The 15,529-nt window shown below is 43.9% G+C and overlaps 1 protein-coding gene across 6 annotated transcripts in view; it reads left to right on the top strand.

The window, feature by feature from the left end:
- The window catches only part of snx25 (sorting nexin 25), a 367,103-nt gene that overhangs the window by 267,665 nt on the left and 83,909 nt on the right, over positions 1-15,529 (top strand). For all 6 annotated transcript variants that reach the window (XM_069939621.1, XM_069939646.1, XM_069939613.1 and 3 more), the window contains 2 exons: positions 475-639; positions 8,503-8,634. In XM_069939621.1, coding sequence (XP_069795722.1) covers positions 475-639; positions 8,503-8,634 — 297 coding nt within the window. The remainder of the gene's footprint in view (positions 1-474; positions 640-8,502; positions 8,635-15,529) is intronic.

Raw genomic sequence — 15,529 nt, 5'->3', positions numbered from 1 at the left:
TGAAAATAATTTTTTTAAACAGATTTCTCTTTCCATTATCCTCAGTCAAGAAACCAGTTGAGTGACTTATTCAAAGGCAATTTTCTGGGAACGTCCTTTAATCGACCACTCCTTTCATCTCTGGGAACCATAAAAGCCTCTCTCCACTGCGAGTCAACCAGCTACCTTCTTAGTGAAGTACTTAGCCAAGAATATAATCTTGTGATATTATTTTCAGAGGGCATTTGAACATATGGTGCCCTAAGATAAAGGGTTGCCAATTCCTTGCCTTCTGTCAATTTATCGTTGTCTTTGGCTATGACTTAAAACATTCTGTTTTTGAATAATGTTTGGTGGTGAAAACTCATGATATTGAATTAAAACTTGGTATTTGTGCAGGGTCCTGAAGTTTTCATTAATTATGACCCAAAGAATTGACCATAAATAATGGTTTGCCTAACTACAACTATTTTACATCTAATCACTTTCTTCCAGCACCATGTGTGTGAGAGTGGAGAGGAAATCATGGATGAGGGGAGCAATGGTATTAATGAGCAGGCCAGCTATGCTGTGAACAAACTGCGACAGCTAAGTGAGAAACTTGAATACAAGAGACAAGCTCTGGGTTCCATCCAGAATTCACCAAAACCTGACAGGAAGGTATGATTCAATCTCCAGAGGTTCGATCTGGTTTGTATTTTATCAGAAATCCAGTTAAGTTAACCTGAAAGCAAACTTTAAAAAAACACAAATCGAAGATATTAGCCAGTCAATCTGCATATTTATGTTAATGCTGCCTTATCCAATTTCGTTGCCTCTTTCATCTAAAACTATGCCAAGGAATAATAATAATGTATTTTTAAAGGTCATCATTTCTATCCATCTGACCATTTTACTATTGTGCATCTTGAAGATGTTTTGCACATTTAAAGATGCACATCTTGTGTTTTAGAAATGCTGACTTTCATTGTAAATTTATTGTGTAAAATAATCAAGCTTGAAACAGAGCTTTTAGCTTTTCATAATTATTGATACTACCTGGATCTGAATATTTCATAACATTTTCAGTTTTTATTTCATATTTACAGCACCTGGGTTATTTTGATATTCCCTGCAAAAAGTGATTGATTCTACATTATTTATTGAAAAATAATGTAAATATACGTGTAGAAATGATTGAAATTTATTATTACTTACACACACACACAGACACACACACACAGACACACACATACACACACACACACACACACACACACACACACACACACAGGTGTATAGATGTGTGTGTATATAGGTATATATCTATATGGATGTGTGTGTATATGTGTATTATATATGTATGTTTATATATGTATATAGATATGCTACGACCGCTGTCCACAGTTATGGAGTGGTGCACCCTGGAATCGGCCTGCGTGCGTTTACTCCTGCCGCGGCTGAGTGCTGGCGGTGCGGGCGAACTTTCTTCTGCCCCTCCTGCAGGGCTCTGGAGCCCCCGGACAGGCGGTTCGATTACTTCCACCCTACCACGCAGGGTCGAGTGGGCAGGAACACACAAGACCACAACCTTTCCCACGCCTTGCAAAACACCCCAGAGGTTCCCCAGGCAAGGCCGCTCTGGCGGGGCGCAGACTTGGGGCTCACCCCTGGCCCAGCCTTTCCGTGTTTGGTGGGGGACCGCTGACCAGCTGGGGCTCCGGGTGCAGGGTGCAAGAGCTGCAGGCTGGCCCACGGGTTCCGAACCGCCCCCACGAGTTCCTGGTTGAGCGGCCTGGCCCTTACCTGAGGGTCGGAGGTTGCCGTTCCTGCTTGGTAGGGCGTTGCTGCTCTCCCGGAAAATGACTCCAAGCGCAGGTGAAACATTTTACACATATGCATCTTAAATAAAATATTTTTTAAAAAGAAATTAATCCTAACAGTGTTAAACAAGTACAGTTCCTTTATTTTTGCGACGCCCCTGGGTTCCACGTTTTGATGACACCCACACTCTGGACTTGGGGACCTAAAAGGGGAGGCAGGCCTCTTCAGCCCGGTTAAGCAACCTGTATAGGAGAAGAATACTCCGATATAAAACCTACGACCCAAGGACCTCGCTGCCATGTCCCAGCTTGCTTGGCCACGGCATACGAACCATGGGTGTAAAGGGTGGGGCCAGTACTGTGCACATTGCACTCCACCTAAAAGCTCCTTTGCGCAGGCCTGAGGACATGTCCATGTCCTCCCCCTCAAAAGATGCACACAAACTCAAGCTAGCATGCTGGAACATCAGAACCATGCTAGACAAGACTGACAGCCACTGACCTGAACTTCGGTCTGCCCTCATCGCACATGAACTCCTCAGACTCGACATCGACATAGCCGCTCACAGCGAAGTTCGCCTTGCAGATGTAGGCAGCCTCCAAGAACACGCTCTACTGCTCTGGCAAGCCTCAGGCTGAATGACGCCTATCTGGTGTTGGCTTCATTGTCAAAAACTCCATTGCCTCCAAACTCGAAAACCTCCCGACAGGCCACTCTGACCGGATCATGTCCATGCGACTCCCCCTTCAAAACAAGCGATGCATCACTCTCATCAGTGTCTATGCTCCAACCCTTCAGGTGGAACCAGCAGAAAAGGACAAGTTCTACACTGATCTGCGCAACCTCACCAGCAAGGTTGTCATCCTTGGCAACTTCAACGCTCGCGTCGGCAAAGACTCAGAAACCTGGTCAGAAATCCTTGGCAAGCATGGTGTCGGCAAGTGCAATGACAATGGGCGCCTCCTGTTGGAGCTCTGTGCAGAACAGCGGCTTGTCATTACTAACATCCTTTTCCAGCAGAGAGATAGCCTGAAGACTACCTGGAAGCATCCCCAATCCAAACACTGGCACCTCCTGGACTACGTTCTGGTGCGAGGAAGAGACAAACGAGATGTACTCCACACCAGGGTCATGCCCAGCGCGGAATGCCACACTGTCCACCGGCTTGTTCGCTGCAAGCTCAACCTTCACTTCAAGCCAAAGTTCAAGAACAGTGGAGCCCCCAGAAAGAGGTTCAATGTTGGAAACTTGCAGTCAGACAAAGTGAGAGGAAACTTCCAGGCAAACCTCAAAGCAAAGCTCGAGGATGCAATCCGCCTCATGGACACGTCTCCTGAAACCCTCTGGGATCAGCTGAAAATGGCCATACTGCAATCCATTGAAGAGGTACTGGGCTTCTCCTCCAGGAAAAACAAGGACTGGTTTGACAAAAACAACCAGGAAATCCAGGAGCTGCTAGCAAAGAAGTGATCTGCCCACCAGGCTCACCTTGCAAAGCCTTCCTGGCCAGAGAATAAACGAGCCTTCCGTTTCGCATGCAGCCATCTTCAGCGCAAACTCCGGGAGATCCAAAATGAGTGGTGGACTAGCCTTGCCAAACGAACCCAGCTTAGCGCCGACATTGGCGACTTCAGGGGTTTTTATGAGGCTCTAAAGGCGGTGTATGGCCCCTCACCCCAAGTCCAAAGTCCTCTGCGCAGCTCAGACGGCGAAGTCCTCCTCAGCGACAAGATCTCCATCCTCAATCGATGGTCAGAACACTTCCAATCTCTTTTCAGTGCCAATTGCTCAAGAATCCGCCCTGCTCCAGCTCCCTCAACAGCCCCTAAGGCTAGAGCTGGATGAGGTCCTCACCTGGGAAGAGACATATAAGGTAATTGAACAACTGAAAAGTAGCAAAGCAGCAGGTATGGATGGAATCCCCCCAGAGGTCTGGGAGGCTGGTGGCCAAACTCTGCATACTAAACTGCATGAGCTTTTCATGCTCAGCTGGGACCAAGGAAAGCTGCCTCAGGACCTTCGTGATGCCATCATCATCACCCTGTACAAAAACAAAGGCGAGAAATCAGACTGCTCAAACTACAGGAGAATCACGCTGCTCTCCATTGCAGGCGAAATCTTCGCTAGGATTCTCCTTAATAGACTAATAACTAGTGTCGCCGAAAATGTCCTCCCAGAATCACAGTGTGGCTTTCACACAAACAGAGGAAATACTGACATGGTCTTTGCCCTCAGACAGCTCCAAGAAAAGTGCAGAGAACAAAACAAAGGACTCTACATCACCTTTGTTGACCTCACCAAAGCCTTTGACACCGTGAGCAGGAAAGGGCTTTGGCAAATACTACAGCGCCTCAGATGTCCCCCCAAGTTCCTCAACATGGTTATCCAACTGCACGAAAACCAACAAGGTCGGGTCAGATACAGCAATGAGCTCTCCGAAGCCTTCTCCATTGACAACGGCGTGAAGCAAGGCTGCGTCCTCGCACCAACCCTCTTTACTATCTTCTTCAGCATGATGCTGAAAGACCTCAACAATGAAGACGCTGCTTACATCCGGTACCGCATGGATGGCAGTCTTTTCGATCTGAGGCGCCTGCAAGCTCACACCAAGGCACAAGAGCAACTTGTCCGTGAACTACTCTTTGCAGACGATGCCACTTTAGTTGCCCATTCAGAGCCAGCTCTGCAGTGCATGACGTCCTGTTTTGCAGAAACTGCCAAAATGTTTGGCCTGGAAGTCAGCCTGAAGAAAACTGAGGTCCTCCATCAGCCAGCTCCCCACCATGACTACCAGCCCCCCACATCTCCATCAGGCACACTGAACTCAAAACGGTCAACCAGTTTACCTACCTCGGCTGCACCATTTCATCTGATGCAAGGATCGACAACGAATAGCGCCTTTGGAAGACTACACAAAAGAGTCTGGAAAAACAAACACCTGAAGAAACACACAAAGATCAGCGTGTACAGAGCCATTGTCATACCCACGCTCATGTTCAGCTCCGAATCATGGGTCCTCTACCGGCATCACCTACAGCTCCTAGAATGCTTCCATCAGCGCTGTCTCCGCTCCATCCTCAACATTTATTGGAGTGACTACATCACCAACGTCGAAGTACTCGAGCTGGCAGAGTCCACAAGCATTGAATCCACGCTGCTGAAGACCCAACTGCGCTGGGTGGGTCACGTCTCCTGAATGGAGGACCATCACCTTCCCAAGATCGTGTTCTATGGCAAGCTCTCCACTGGCCACTGAGACAGAGGTGCACCAAAGAAGAGGTACAAGGACTGCTTAAAGAAATCTCTTGGTGCCTGCCACATTGACCACCGCCAGTGGGCTGATCTCGCCTCCAACCATGCATCTTGGCGCCTCACAGTTTGGCGGGCAGCAACCTCCTTTGAAGAAGACTGCAGAGCCCACCTCACTGACAAAAGACAAAGGAGGAAAAACCCAACCGCAACCAACCAATTTTCCCTTGCCACCGCTGCAACCGTGCCTCCCTGACCCGCATCGGACTTGTCAGTCACCAACAAGTCCATAAATACCCCTCCATAAATCTTCATCTGTGAAGCCAAGCCAAAGAAAGAAGATAGATATGCACATATACACACGCACAACGTCCAGATGCAATGAAAGTCTTATTTTCACCAGCTTACCAGCTACATAAAAAAGGTTCCTTTTATTGTCATGTAAGGCAAACAAAGAGTTGTTGGGAGAATTGCCTGGTACCCCTAGCAGTTGGAGAAAGAGAAGCAAAGTGGAATCCCTTCAGAGACACTGGGTGTCCATGGATTCACCTTCACCTCTCCCACAACCTCTGCAGCAGCACAGACTGCTGTTCAAATCTTTGGGAGACTGAGCTCCAGATCCAAACTCCAGAACGATCAGGAAGTGTTCAGCACCAAAAGCTCTTTGTGAGTCTTTCTTGCCCTCAGCACCCTCTCCGATCCCAGTTCCAATACCTGGTCCCCATGAGAAAGTGTTCAGCAACCCCTAGCCTGCGTGGATCCTTCGACCGCAAGTCGCCTGCAGCCTGTGTGAGTCCTTCAGTTGCTGATCCCCTTGCTGGTCTGCTACCCTGGTCACCTTCCCTGCAGGGTCATCTCCTACGTTTTTCCTTCCCAACAGGCAGTGTTCTTCCATTTCTGCTGTCGTGCGCCAGTCTGCTGCTCCCCCAGAGTCTGCAACCCCTTGTATTTCATTGCCCAGCACAGGCGCCACTGTTATGGGGGCACGACTGTATGTGTCAGGATTTAAAGAAGAAACACCTTGGGTTTCTTTAATAGTCTGTTTAAAGCCTGTACAGAGCCGTCGGCATAAGGACCAAGCAGTAGGACTTTTCACTACAGTGTTGTGTCTCTGTTCCCTGTAGCAGCAACAATGCTACCGTTACAATAGCTCTGGCCTTGTTACCTTATACACACACACATATATATATATATATATATATATATATAAATTTTTTTTTTAATATATGTATATGTATATATACAATATTCTTTTCTTTGGCTTGGCTTCGTGGACGAATATACACACATAAGAATAGAAGAAAAGATGATAAATATAAAAGGAAGAGGGGAAATAATAATTGTTCATTTTTGCCTGCAGTGCAAAAATATAATGAGTCAGTAGTGTAGACAGACAGGCGGCTTTGAAGTGATATTAACAGCATGGTCGTAACGAAGGGTTGTTTTCCAGATTGAAGAATTGTGATCAGGGTATGCCACACGAATTGGTGCTGGGCCATCTCTATTAGTATTTGGATGAGAATGTATACAGCAGATGAAGGTAAACTGGTGGTTTAATGAACAGTTGCTATGAAAGATTATAACAGGATCTAGACCTACCAATAAGTAGATATTCAGCATGGCTTGCAGGAAAAAGAATCTCGGGATTGTATGTGATCTGACCATAAATCTGAACTTTGAACCAACTGGAGAAATGGCTGAGGAATGGGAAATGGAATTTAACCTGAACCAGTGGAAAGTGATGCCATTCCTCAGGCAAGAATTGCAAAGTAAATGGTAGAGCCGTGGAGGGTGTTGTAGAACAGAGATGCCTAGCATTGGAAAGTGGTGACCCAGGTGATAAGCCATAGGGCATGCTTGCCTTCATTGGTTGGGACATTGAGTACAGGCACAAGTATGTCATGTTACTGCTGTGAAAGGCTCTGGTGAGACTGCACTTAGAGTACTGTGTGTAGTCCTGGTTCCCTAGCTACAGGAAGAATAACTAAACTGGAAAGAATGCAGAAAAAAACTTAAAGGATGTTACCGGGACTGGAGGTCTTGTATTACAGGGAGAGTCTGAATAAGGCTGGAACATTTTTTCCCAAGACGGAGAAGACGGAAGAGAAACCTTACAGAGGTAAATAAAATCACAAGGAGTAAACAGAAAGTGAATTGTAGTAATCATTTCCCCAGGGAGGGGAGTCCAAATCTAGAGGGCATAGGTGATTTAAGGTGAGCAGAGAAAGATTTAAACGGCTGAGGGGGAAACTTTTCCCACACAGAACTTTTTCCACTCAGAGGATGGAGAATATTTGGAGTGAGCTACCAGAGGAAACTGTGGAGATATTTAAATAGGTTGTGGATGGGAAAGGTTTGGAAGGATATCAGCCAAACTGAGATAAAGGTGATGAGGTCAGATGGTCGTCGATGTCACCATGGATGAGTTGGGCCAAAGGACCCGTTTTCATGGCAGACCACTTATTTTGATGGCTCATGGCTTATTTTTGTGGCTCATGGTTATAGGGGCCCCAAGCTAAATGAAATGTTTGTCCTGCATTTACTTTCTCGAGCTCTGAATGAATTTTATGTATTACAATGAGATATTCTCTCATCAACTGAATCAAACAGTTCATTCTTGGAATCAACATGGTGAGTTTTAGTTGTACTCTCTTCATTGCTAGTACATCCTCCCTTCAATAGCGAAACAAGCTCAAACAAGTTACAGATGTAGAAGGAAACCAGGATTCCTGGGGTGAAACTCACCCAGTCACAGGAAGACCAGAGAGCAAAGAAGTTGCTGTCTGCTGAGTCACTGTGCCAATTTGTGTGGTCGGTGTTAACTTTCCTTTAAATCAAATTATATTTTAACCAAACACACCAGGTATTTACATTTCAATTCAACAACTTTCCTTCCTCTCTCCCTCTGCTCCTCCCTTCATCAGAAATCAGAAATCCACAAAAGATCTGAACTCTGAAACAATTCCTGACAAATATGACTGGGGTATGATTCTTTAGCCAGAGGGTAGTAGATTTGTGGAATTCGTTGCCGCATTCAGCTGTGGAAGCAGGATCTTTGGGGGAATTTAAAGAGGAAATTGATAGGTATCTAAGTAGTCACAGTATCAAGGGATAGGGAAACTTGGAACTAGATGGGAGAATGGTTTAGCTCTGGGAGGTTTCTCAGAGCAGACTCAATGGGCCAAATTACCTTCTTCTGTTCCTTTTTCTTGTGATCTTGTGATGATTTTTTCCATACTTTAACCTGCCAGCAATATGGAACGTGTCGATGCAGAATTTTGTAAATTGAACATTTGCCATCATGTGTATTGATCCCTGTTTGCCTGAAAAGCTAAGCTTCATTTTTTTTTTATTATCGATCAACAATTGGAACTTGTCATGCCATTACCAGTTACTTCTTAAATTTAGGCTAGTTAAATGTTGTAGGCACAGGATACGTGTGTTGTTAATGTCTCCGTGTCTCTCATTTAGATTGCTGCAAAGCTGAAGGATGAGATTGCCACAATGGAAATAGAACACAATGACCTGCAGCAGCACATTGCCCGTACAGACTGGTGGTGTGAAAATCTTGGCCAGTGGAAAGGCCTTATCAGCAACAGTGAGGCAAGTATCCTCAGGACCGAAGATCCATCCCTCGTCTTTGGACCTGCTTCTCAGTATTTGTGCACCAGTTTAGGGGAGGTGACAGAACAGGGAACCTTGTGGTGGGCTCTGCTTGTACTTGATTGATGTCTCCAATAGAAGTGAGGAGGCCCAGGGGTTTGCAGGATTAATCTGAGGAAGCAGAAGGGAAAGGTTAAACAGACTAGGACTTTATTCCCTGGAGCGTAGAAGAATGAGGGGAGATTTGATAAAATGATGAGGGGTCTGGACAGAGTAAATGTAGATAGGCTTTTTCCATCGAGGGTAGGTGAGATATAAACCAGAGGACGTGGGTGAAAGAGGAAATGTTTAGGGGAACACGAGAGGGAACCTCTTCACACGGAATGCAGAATGTGGTGGGAATATGGAACGAGCTGCCAGCTGCGGTGGTGAATGCGGGCTCAGCTTTAACATTTAAAAAGAATTTGGACCGGTACATGCATGGGAGAGGAATGGAGGGCTGGTGCAGGTCAGGAGGACTCGGCAAAAGTAAATGGTTTGGCACAGACTAGAAGGACTGAAGGGACCTGTTTCTGCGCTGTTGTGTTCCATGGAAAGTTAACGGTGACCATCATGCAATTCTCTATGCATAGTCCAGCTGCCTCTGTTGGGCCTGGGAAGGTATAAGAGAGGTGCTCCCCTCACTAGTCTGTTCTCCCATACAAGCTGTTGCAGTTGATCATGGTTAGGTGTGGATGCAATCTTGAATTTGACCTCCAGCTCAGTACTCCCATTACAGATTTATGCAATGTTTGGCACTTAAACCATGTTGAAATGAAGGAGGCTGGATGTCACGTTTATGAACTATGCCTGGTCATGTAGTTTATAATGAATTAGGGCCGATTTTAAGCCTATTTGACCAATTTGATCAAATTGGGCCCCGCACCTCAAGGGGGCCCCATGCACATGTTTGAGCCCAGGCCTCGAGCAGAGAACACTGTGACGGACTTCGTTTAAACTGGTAAGAAAATAATACTACTATAGGCCTTATAAACTGAGGGATTTGTCAGTGAACTCTTGAAGTTATTGCCCTTAATTGATCGTATTATCTCAGTGAAATATTTTTAGGAAATATGTCCTCGATTAAACTACTGGCTATAGGCCTCCTTTGTCTCCCTAGCGAAAAAATTTAATGTTTCGTATTCATTTGACCCAGTAAGATAGATGTATTTTGGAGCTGATGAAGCACCTCTTATTATTATCAAGATCAAAACAGGCTTTAGGCTAATTAATAAGAGAACTCGTACTTTAATATGAGATTGAGATAGCGTCATGCTAGCCTGGGGCCTGGCCTATAGGCTAGGGTTAAGCAGTTAGCCTGAACGTAAATAGCCTAGGCCTAAACGTAGAATTTCTGACAATGTTCGCAATCGTAGATGGAATTGGTGAGGATATTCGGGCCTTGTAAAGATGAATAACCCCGAAGTTAGGTTAGTTAAGTTGATCTTTACTAGGCTAGGTCGCTGTGGGGGTTATAGCCTACATCTTTACGAGTTGGTTAACAAGGTTATTCAGCTATAGGGGCATATATAGTACATCTCGGGGTTATTCATCTTTATGAGATCCGGATATCTTAGCAAGGCTGCCTCTGGTCATTGTTTCATAATTTTGCAGTGGTTTGATTTTGTATCAAAATAGTACTAGGCTACTGTTACTAACTATGCTATTGTTCTGCCAGGGCTTAATATAGCCTGTTTCATGTTTTTGGTGATTTGGAACAGGTGCAGTTTAGCCTGACCATGTGGAAATTGTTTTCTTCAGGGGTGAATTTCATCCGTTACACGCATCAGTTTTTCCGCCGATTTTCTAGCCAAATATCTAGCGATAAACTAGCGCTAGACATTTGACTAGAAATTCAGCTAAAAAAAGGCAAAATTAAAGTGCGTCGCCCCGTTCTGGAATGTAACCTTAACTAACCTAACCTAACTCATCTAACCATTACTAAAAAAAGGCAATTCTTACCTTACTCAAAGTTGTCGTCATTCAACAAATCCAGAATCGGTTGCTTGTTTTGCTGTTCATTGGCGTTCACAAGTTGAGAGTTGGGTGCGTTGTTCCAAGGTCCGCAGCTGACCTTGGAACAACGTAAAGCTAATGAGCAAAATGACGTGGGATAGACGTTGATTTCTTACGTTGTACCAATGACGATAACAACATTGTTCCACTGTTGGGACAACGTAGACATGTTATCAGGGATGTTGAGTCCAATCTTATAACAAATTGCTAATGTCAAGTTATTTGTGTAATTTTAAGTCTAAACATTTTAAAATATACTTCTTTTACCTTTTTTACCTTAAAAATATAGCCCAGAGAATTAGCAGCTTAAAATTTGTACGTCATTTTACATGGCAAGCACAAGCAGAGATAGAGACAAAGGGCCTAAGTATTTAAGCGGCAACCAGAAATGAGCACTGGCCAAGGCTAAGGTAGCTGAGAATGAAAAACATAGAGGTGCTATCACAAAATTCCTTGTCACTTCATCTTTGAAGCGCCCATGTGTTGAGGATGAAGAAAACAAAAACAATTCAGAAAATGACAATACAGCCTTGAGTCTAATTCCAGTTGATGAATACAATGATGAAATTGATAACAGGTTAGAAAAGGGTAATGCAGCTGTGAATCAAATTGAAGACAATCTCAATACACCAGAAGTCAGTGCCAAAGTGGAAAGTCCACTTATAGCCAAAAAAGACCAAGCCCAAACATCACGCAATGATGGATCACCCATGAGTACAGTTGTAATTAACATTTATGATCACCCAATTGGCCAGCATATATAAATCAAAATGTAAGAGATTTATTTAACAATGAAAGGTCCTCCTATTCCAGTGAACAACTTTCCACAAAATGAAAAGGGATTGTGCTTTTCAAAGTTTCACTGTAAGAAGAAACTTCCAAATGTGTTGAAAGACCTTGGATTATATACTCTCAGTCTTCTGATAGAATTTATTGCTTTTATTGTAAACTTTGTAGTAAGAACACAACCAGTGCATTATCAACAAGTGGATTCAACAAGTAGATTCAACAACTGGTCTGATCTTCATACAAGGTTGTGTAAGCATGAAAATTCTAAAAACCATTTGAAAGCCACATGGAGTTTCTGTGAGTTATACCAAAGACTTTGTAGTGGACAGACAATTGACAAAGAACTTGAAATAATCGTCAATGAACGTGCAAAGCACTGGCAGCAAGTATTCAAAAGGCTAGTAGCAATTTCTTGCTGAGAGAAATCTATCATTTAGAGGAACAGAGGAAAAAGTTGGTAATGAAAGTGTACACAATGGAAACCTTTTAGGTCTTGTTGAGCTGTTTGGAAAGTTTGACCCTGTTCTTGAAGAGCATTTGCGAAAAGTCAAAACCCATGAAATTCATAATCAATATTTAGGAAAAGATACTCAGAATGAACTACTAGACATTATGGCTCCAGCTTTTTTGAATGAGATACTGAAACGCGTAAAAGCAGCTAAGTACTACGCCATAATTTTAGACTGCACACCTGATATGAGTCACCAAGAGCCAATGTCTCGAACGATCAGGTATGTGTCTTGGCTCCTTCAGGTGTTTACAAACATTTCATAAAGTTTATGCAGATTGTAAGTAGCTCAAGAGAAGATTTATATAAAACATTATTAAACAGACTGAAGGAATTAAATTTAGAGGTAAAAGACATTCGAGGCCAAGGCTATGACAACAGTAGCAACATGAAAGGTCACACATCTGGAGTACAAGCACGACTGTTGAAGGATAATTCAAGAGCTTTCTTTGTACCCTGTGCATGTCACAATTATAACCTTTTACTCGGAGATGTAGCCAAGTGTTGTCCAGATGCTATAACATTTTTTGGGATCTTGCAAAGGATCTACATATTGTTCTCAGCATTAGCTAAGAGGTGGGCAGTTTTTAACAAACATGTACCCGGGTTATCAGTGAAACCCTTGAGCAACACAAGGTGGGCATGTTGGATTGATAGTGTTAAAGCTATTCGTTATCAGGTTGGAGAAGTACATGATGCACTTGTGGAACTATCAGAGATAACAGATGAGCCCAAAGTAAAAGCAGAAGCTGAATCTTTAGCAAACCAGCTAAAAGACTACAAATTTTTAGTTTCTTTGATATTTTGGCATGAAGTACTTTTTAAAGTTAACTATGTAAGCAAGGAACTACAAGGTGAAACAAAGGACATTGAAGAAAGCATGGAGTCATTTGAAAAACTATTATCATGGCTAAGAATTTATAGAGAGGGTGGTTTTAATGATGTCCTAACAGACTCGCCAAGGCAAATAGCGCCTTTGGAAGACTACACAAAAGAGTCTGGAAAAACAACCAACTGAAAAACCTCACAAAGATAAGCGTATACAGAGCCGTTGTCATACCCACACTCCTGTTCGGCTCCGAATCATGGGTCCTCTACCGGCACCACCTACGGCTCCTAGAATGCTTCCACCAGCGTTGTCTCCGCTCCATCCTCAACATCCATTGGAGCGCTTACATCCCTAACGTCGAAGTACTCGAGATGGCAGAGGTCGACAGCATCGAGTCCACGCTGCTGAAGATCCAGCTGCGCTGGATGGGTCACGTCTCCAGAATGGAGGTCCATCGCCTTCCCAAGATCATGTTATATGGCGAGCTCTCCACTGGCCACCGTGACAGAGGTGCACCAAAGAAAAGGTACAAGGACTGCCTAAAGAAATCTCTTGGTGCCTGCCACATTGACCACCGCCAGTGGGCTGATAACGCCTCAAACCGTGCATCTTGGCGCCTCACAGTTTGGCGGGCAGCAACCTCCTTTTAAGAAGACCGCAGAGCCCACCTCACTGACAAAAGGCAAAGGAGGAAAAACCTAACACCCAACCCCAACCAACCAATTTTCCCCTGAAACCGCTGCAATCGTGTCTGCCTGTCCCGCATCGGACTTGTCAGCCACAAACGAGCCTGCAGCTGACGTGGACTTTTTACCCCCTCCATAAATCTTCGTCCGCGAAGCCAAGCCAAAGAAAGAAGAAATAGGCGCAAATGAATTGGCTGAAGCTGTTGAATTACCATTAGAGTTTAGACAATTTCAAGAAAAAAAACTACATAAAAGGAAGAGAATGTTTACATATGAGGTAAAAGATCAAGCTTTAGATGATCCAAAAGAAGCATACAGAGTTCAGTGCTTCAGCTTAGTTAGACAAAGCTATTCAATCTTAAGAGTCTAGATTTAAGCAGCTTAAAAGCCATGTAAAATTATTTGGATTTTTAAATAACTTTCAGAGCTTACAAAAGGCAGAAGTAAGGAAACACACAGCAGACCTTGAAGCAGCTTTAACTGACACCATACTAAAAGAGAGCACCGATGGAGGGGTAGTTACTGAAACAACTAAAGACGTGGATGGTTATCTGTGGGCCTAAGGACTTGAAGCTCTGAAAACTTTTCCCTTCAGTGTCGTTAAGCCTCAAGCTCTGTTTGAATACCTGGTCGTAAACAATCGATTCACAGCATTTCCTAATGTTTTTATTGCTTTGAGGATTTACTTAACAATGTCTGTAACAGTCGCATTGGGTGAAAGAAGTTTTTCAAACTAAAACTGATTAAAACATACTTACGGTCAACATTTTCACAAGAGAGACTAAACAATTTGGCGATGCTATCTATAGAAAATGACATTACTAAAACCATTAACTTTGAAATTATTTTGAAAGATTTTGCAAATAAAAAAGCCAGAAAAATCTGTTTCTAAAAGACCATTGCATCAACAATGTCTGTAGTTGTCTTAACTTGTATTAAAAAATAAAACTTTCATATGGTCTTTCAATATTTAGTATATCAAGCATTTAATATTTTTTGGCTAAGACTGGAATACTACACGAAATATAAAACATCAATTTCGACTTTTGTAGAGGCCCCGCTATCAATTTTTAAATTGGGCCCCGCAATTCCTCGCACCGGCCCTGCAATGAATGACAGGAATAAACATTAACTACTTTATCAGAATTGTTACTGGAAATTTATTTGCTACTTTGCATTAATAAACACACACTTCAGCTGTTGTGGAAGCTACCGTATATTTCAGCATATAAGTCGAGTCATGAAACCCTAAAAAAATTCTCAAAAAGGAGGTGTCAACTTATACACCAGATATTCTTTTGAGACCATAAATTCACTGAAAAAATCAGACTGGCATCAATTTGGCATACAAGTCGATGCTGGAAGCACCTCCCCACCGCCAGCGCTGCAGCTCCCCAACACCTCCCCACCGCTGGGCGCTGCCATAACCGCTCATACCTGGGACCCTTAGGTCGTCGTCACCACTCCTGCCTAGTAGGCTGAGGTTTCTGCTCCTACGGGAGCACAGTTTCATCATTCCAGCTCAGTGGACCGTTGCTGGTCCTGCCCAGTAGGCCGAGGGTATTTTTTAAACTTAATTTACAATTTTGTTACTTGTGATTGTGGTGTTTTTAAAAATTATGGGTTGCTTCCTGCGAGGCCCGGACAGTCTGAAAAATGGGGGTCGACTTGTACGACAGATATACCCTAAAACCCTGGGCGTCAATTTATATGCCAAAACAGTCAGTATGTTCGTTCTTGGGTTTGAAAGCTTCACTTGGTAGGGAGCAGAGATATGCTGTGAATACTTAGCGACAGGGTGGGTGACAAGGAGGGGGCATTGCCCCACCAAATGTGATATGGTGACCCACAGCCTAGCGCCACTAGCACCTAGCACCTCCTGCGTCACAAGTCTCCATGCAACCTAGGCAATATAAACAGTATATTTGTCTGCTACAACGGAGGAAGGGGGAAGGTGGCAGTACCACCACGTGGAGGAGGTTCATGATAGGTAGGAAGGCAGCACCATCCCCCCCCCCCCCACCCCCA

The sequence above is a fragment of the Narcine bancroftii genome, chromosome 1 (assembly GCF_036971445.1).
Source record: "Narcine bancroftii isolate sNarBan1 chromosome 1, sNarBan1.hap1, whole genome shotgun sequence".
Lineage (NCBI taxonomy): Eukaryota > Metazoa > Chordata > Chondrichthyes > Torpediniformes > Narcinidae > Narcine > Narcine bancroftii.
This window is presented reverse-complemented; position numbering and strand designations above follow the sequence as displayed.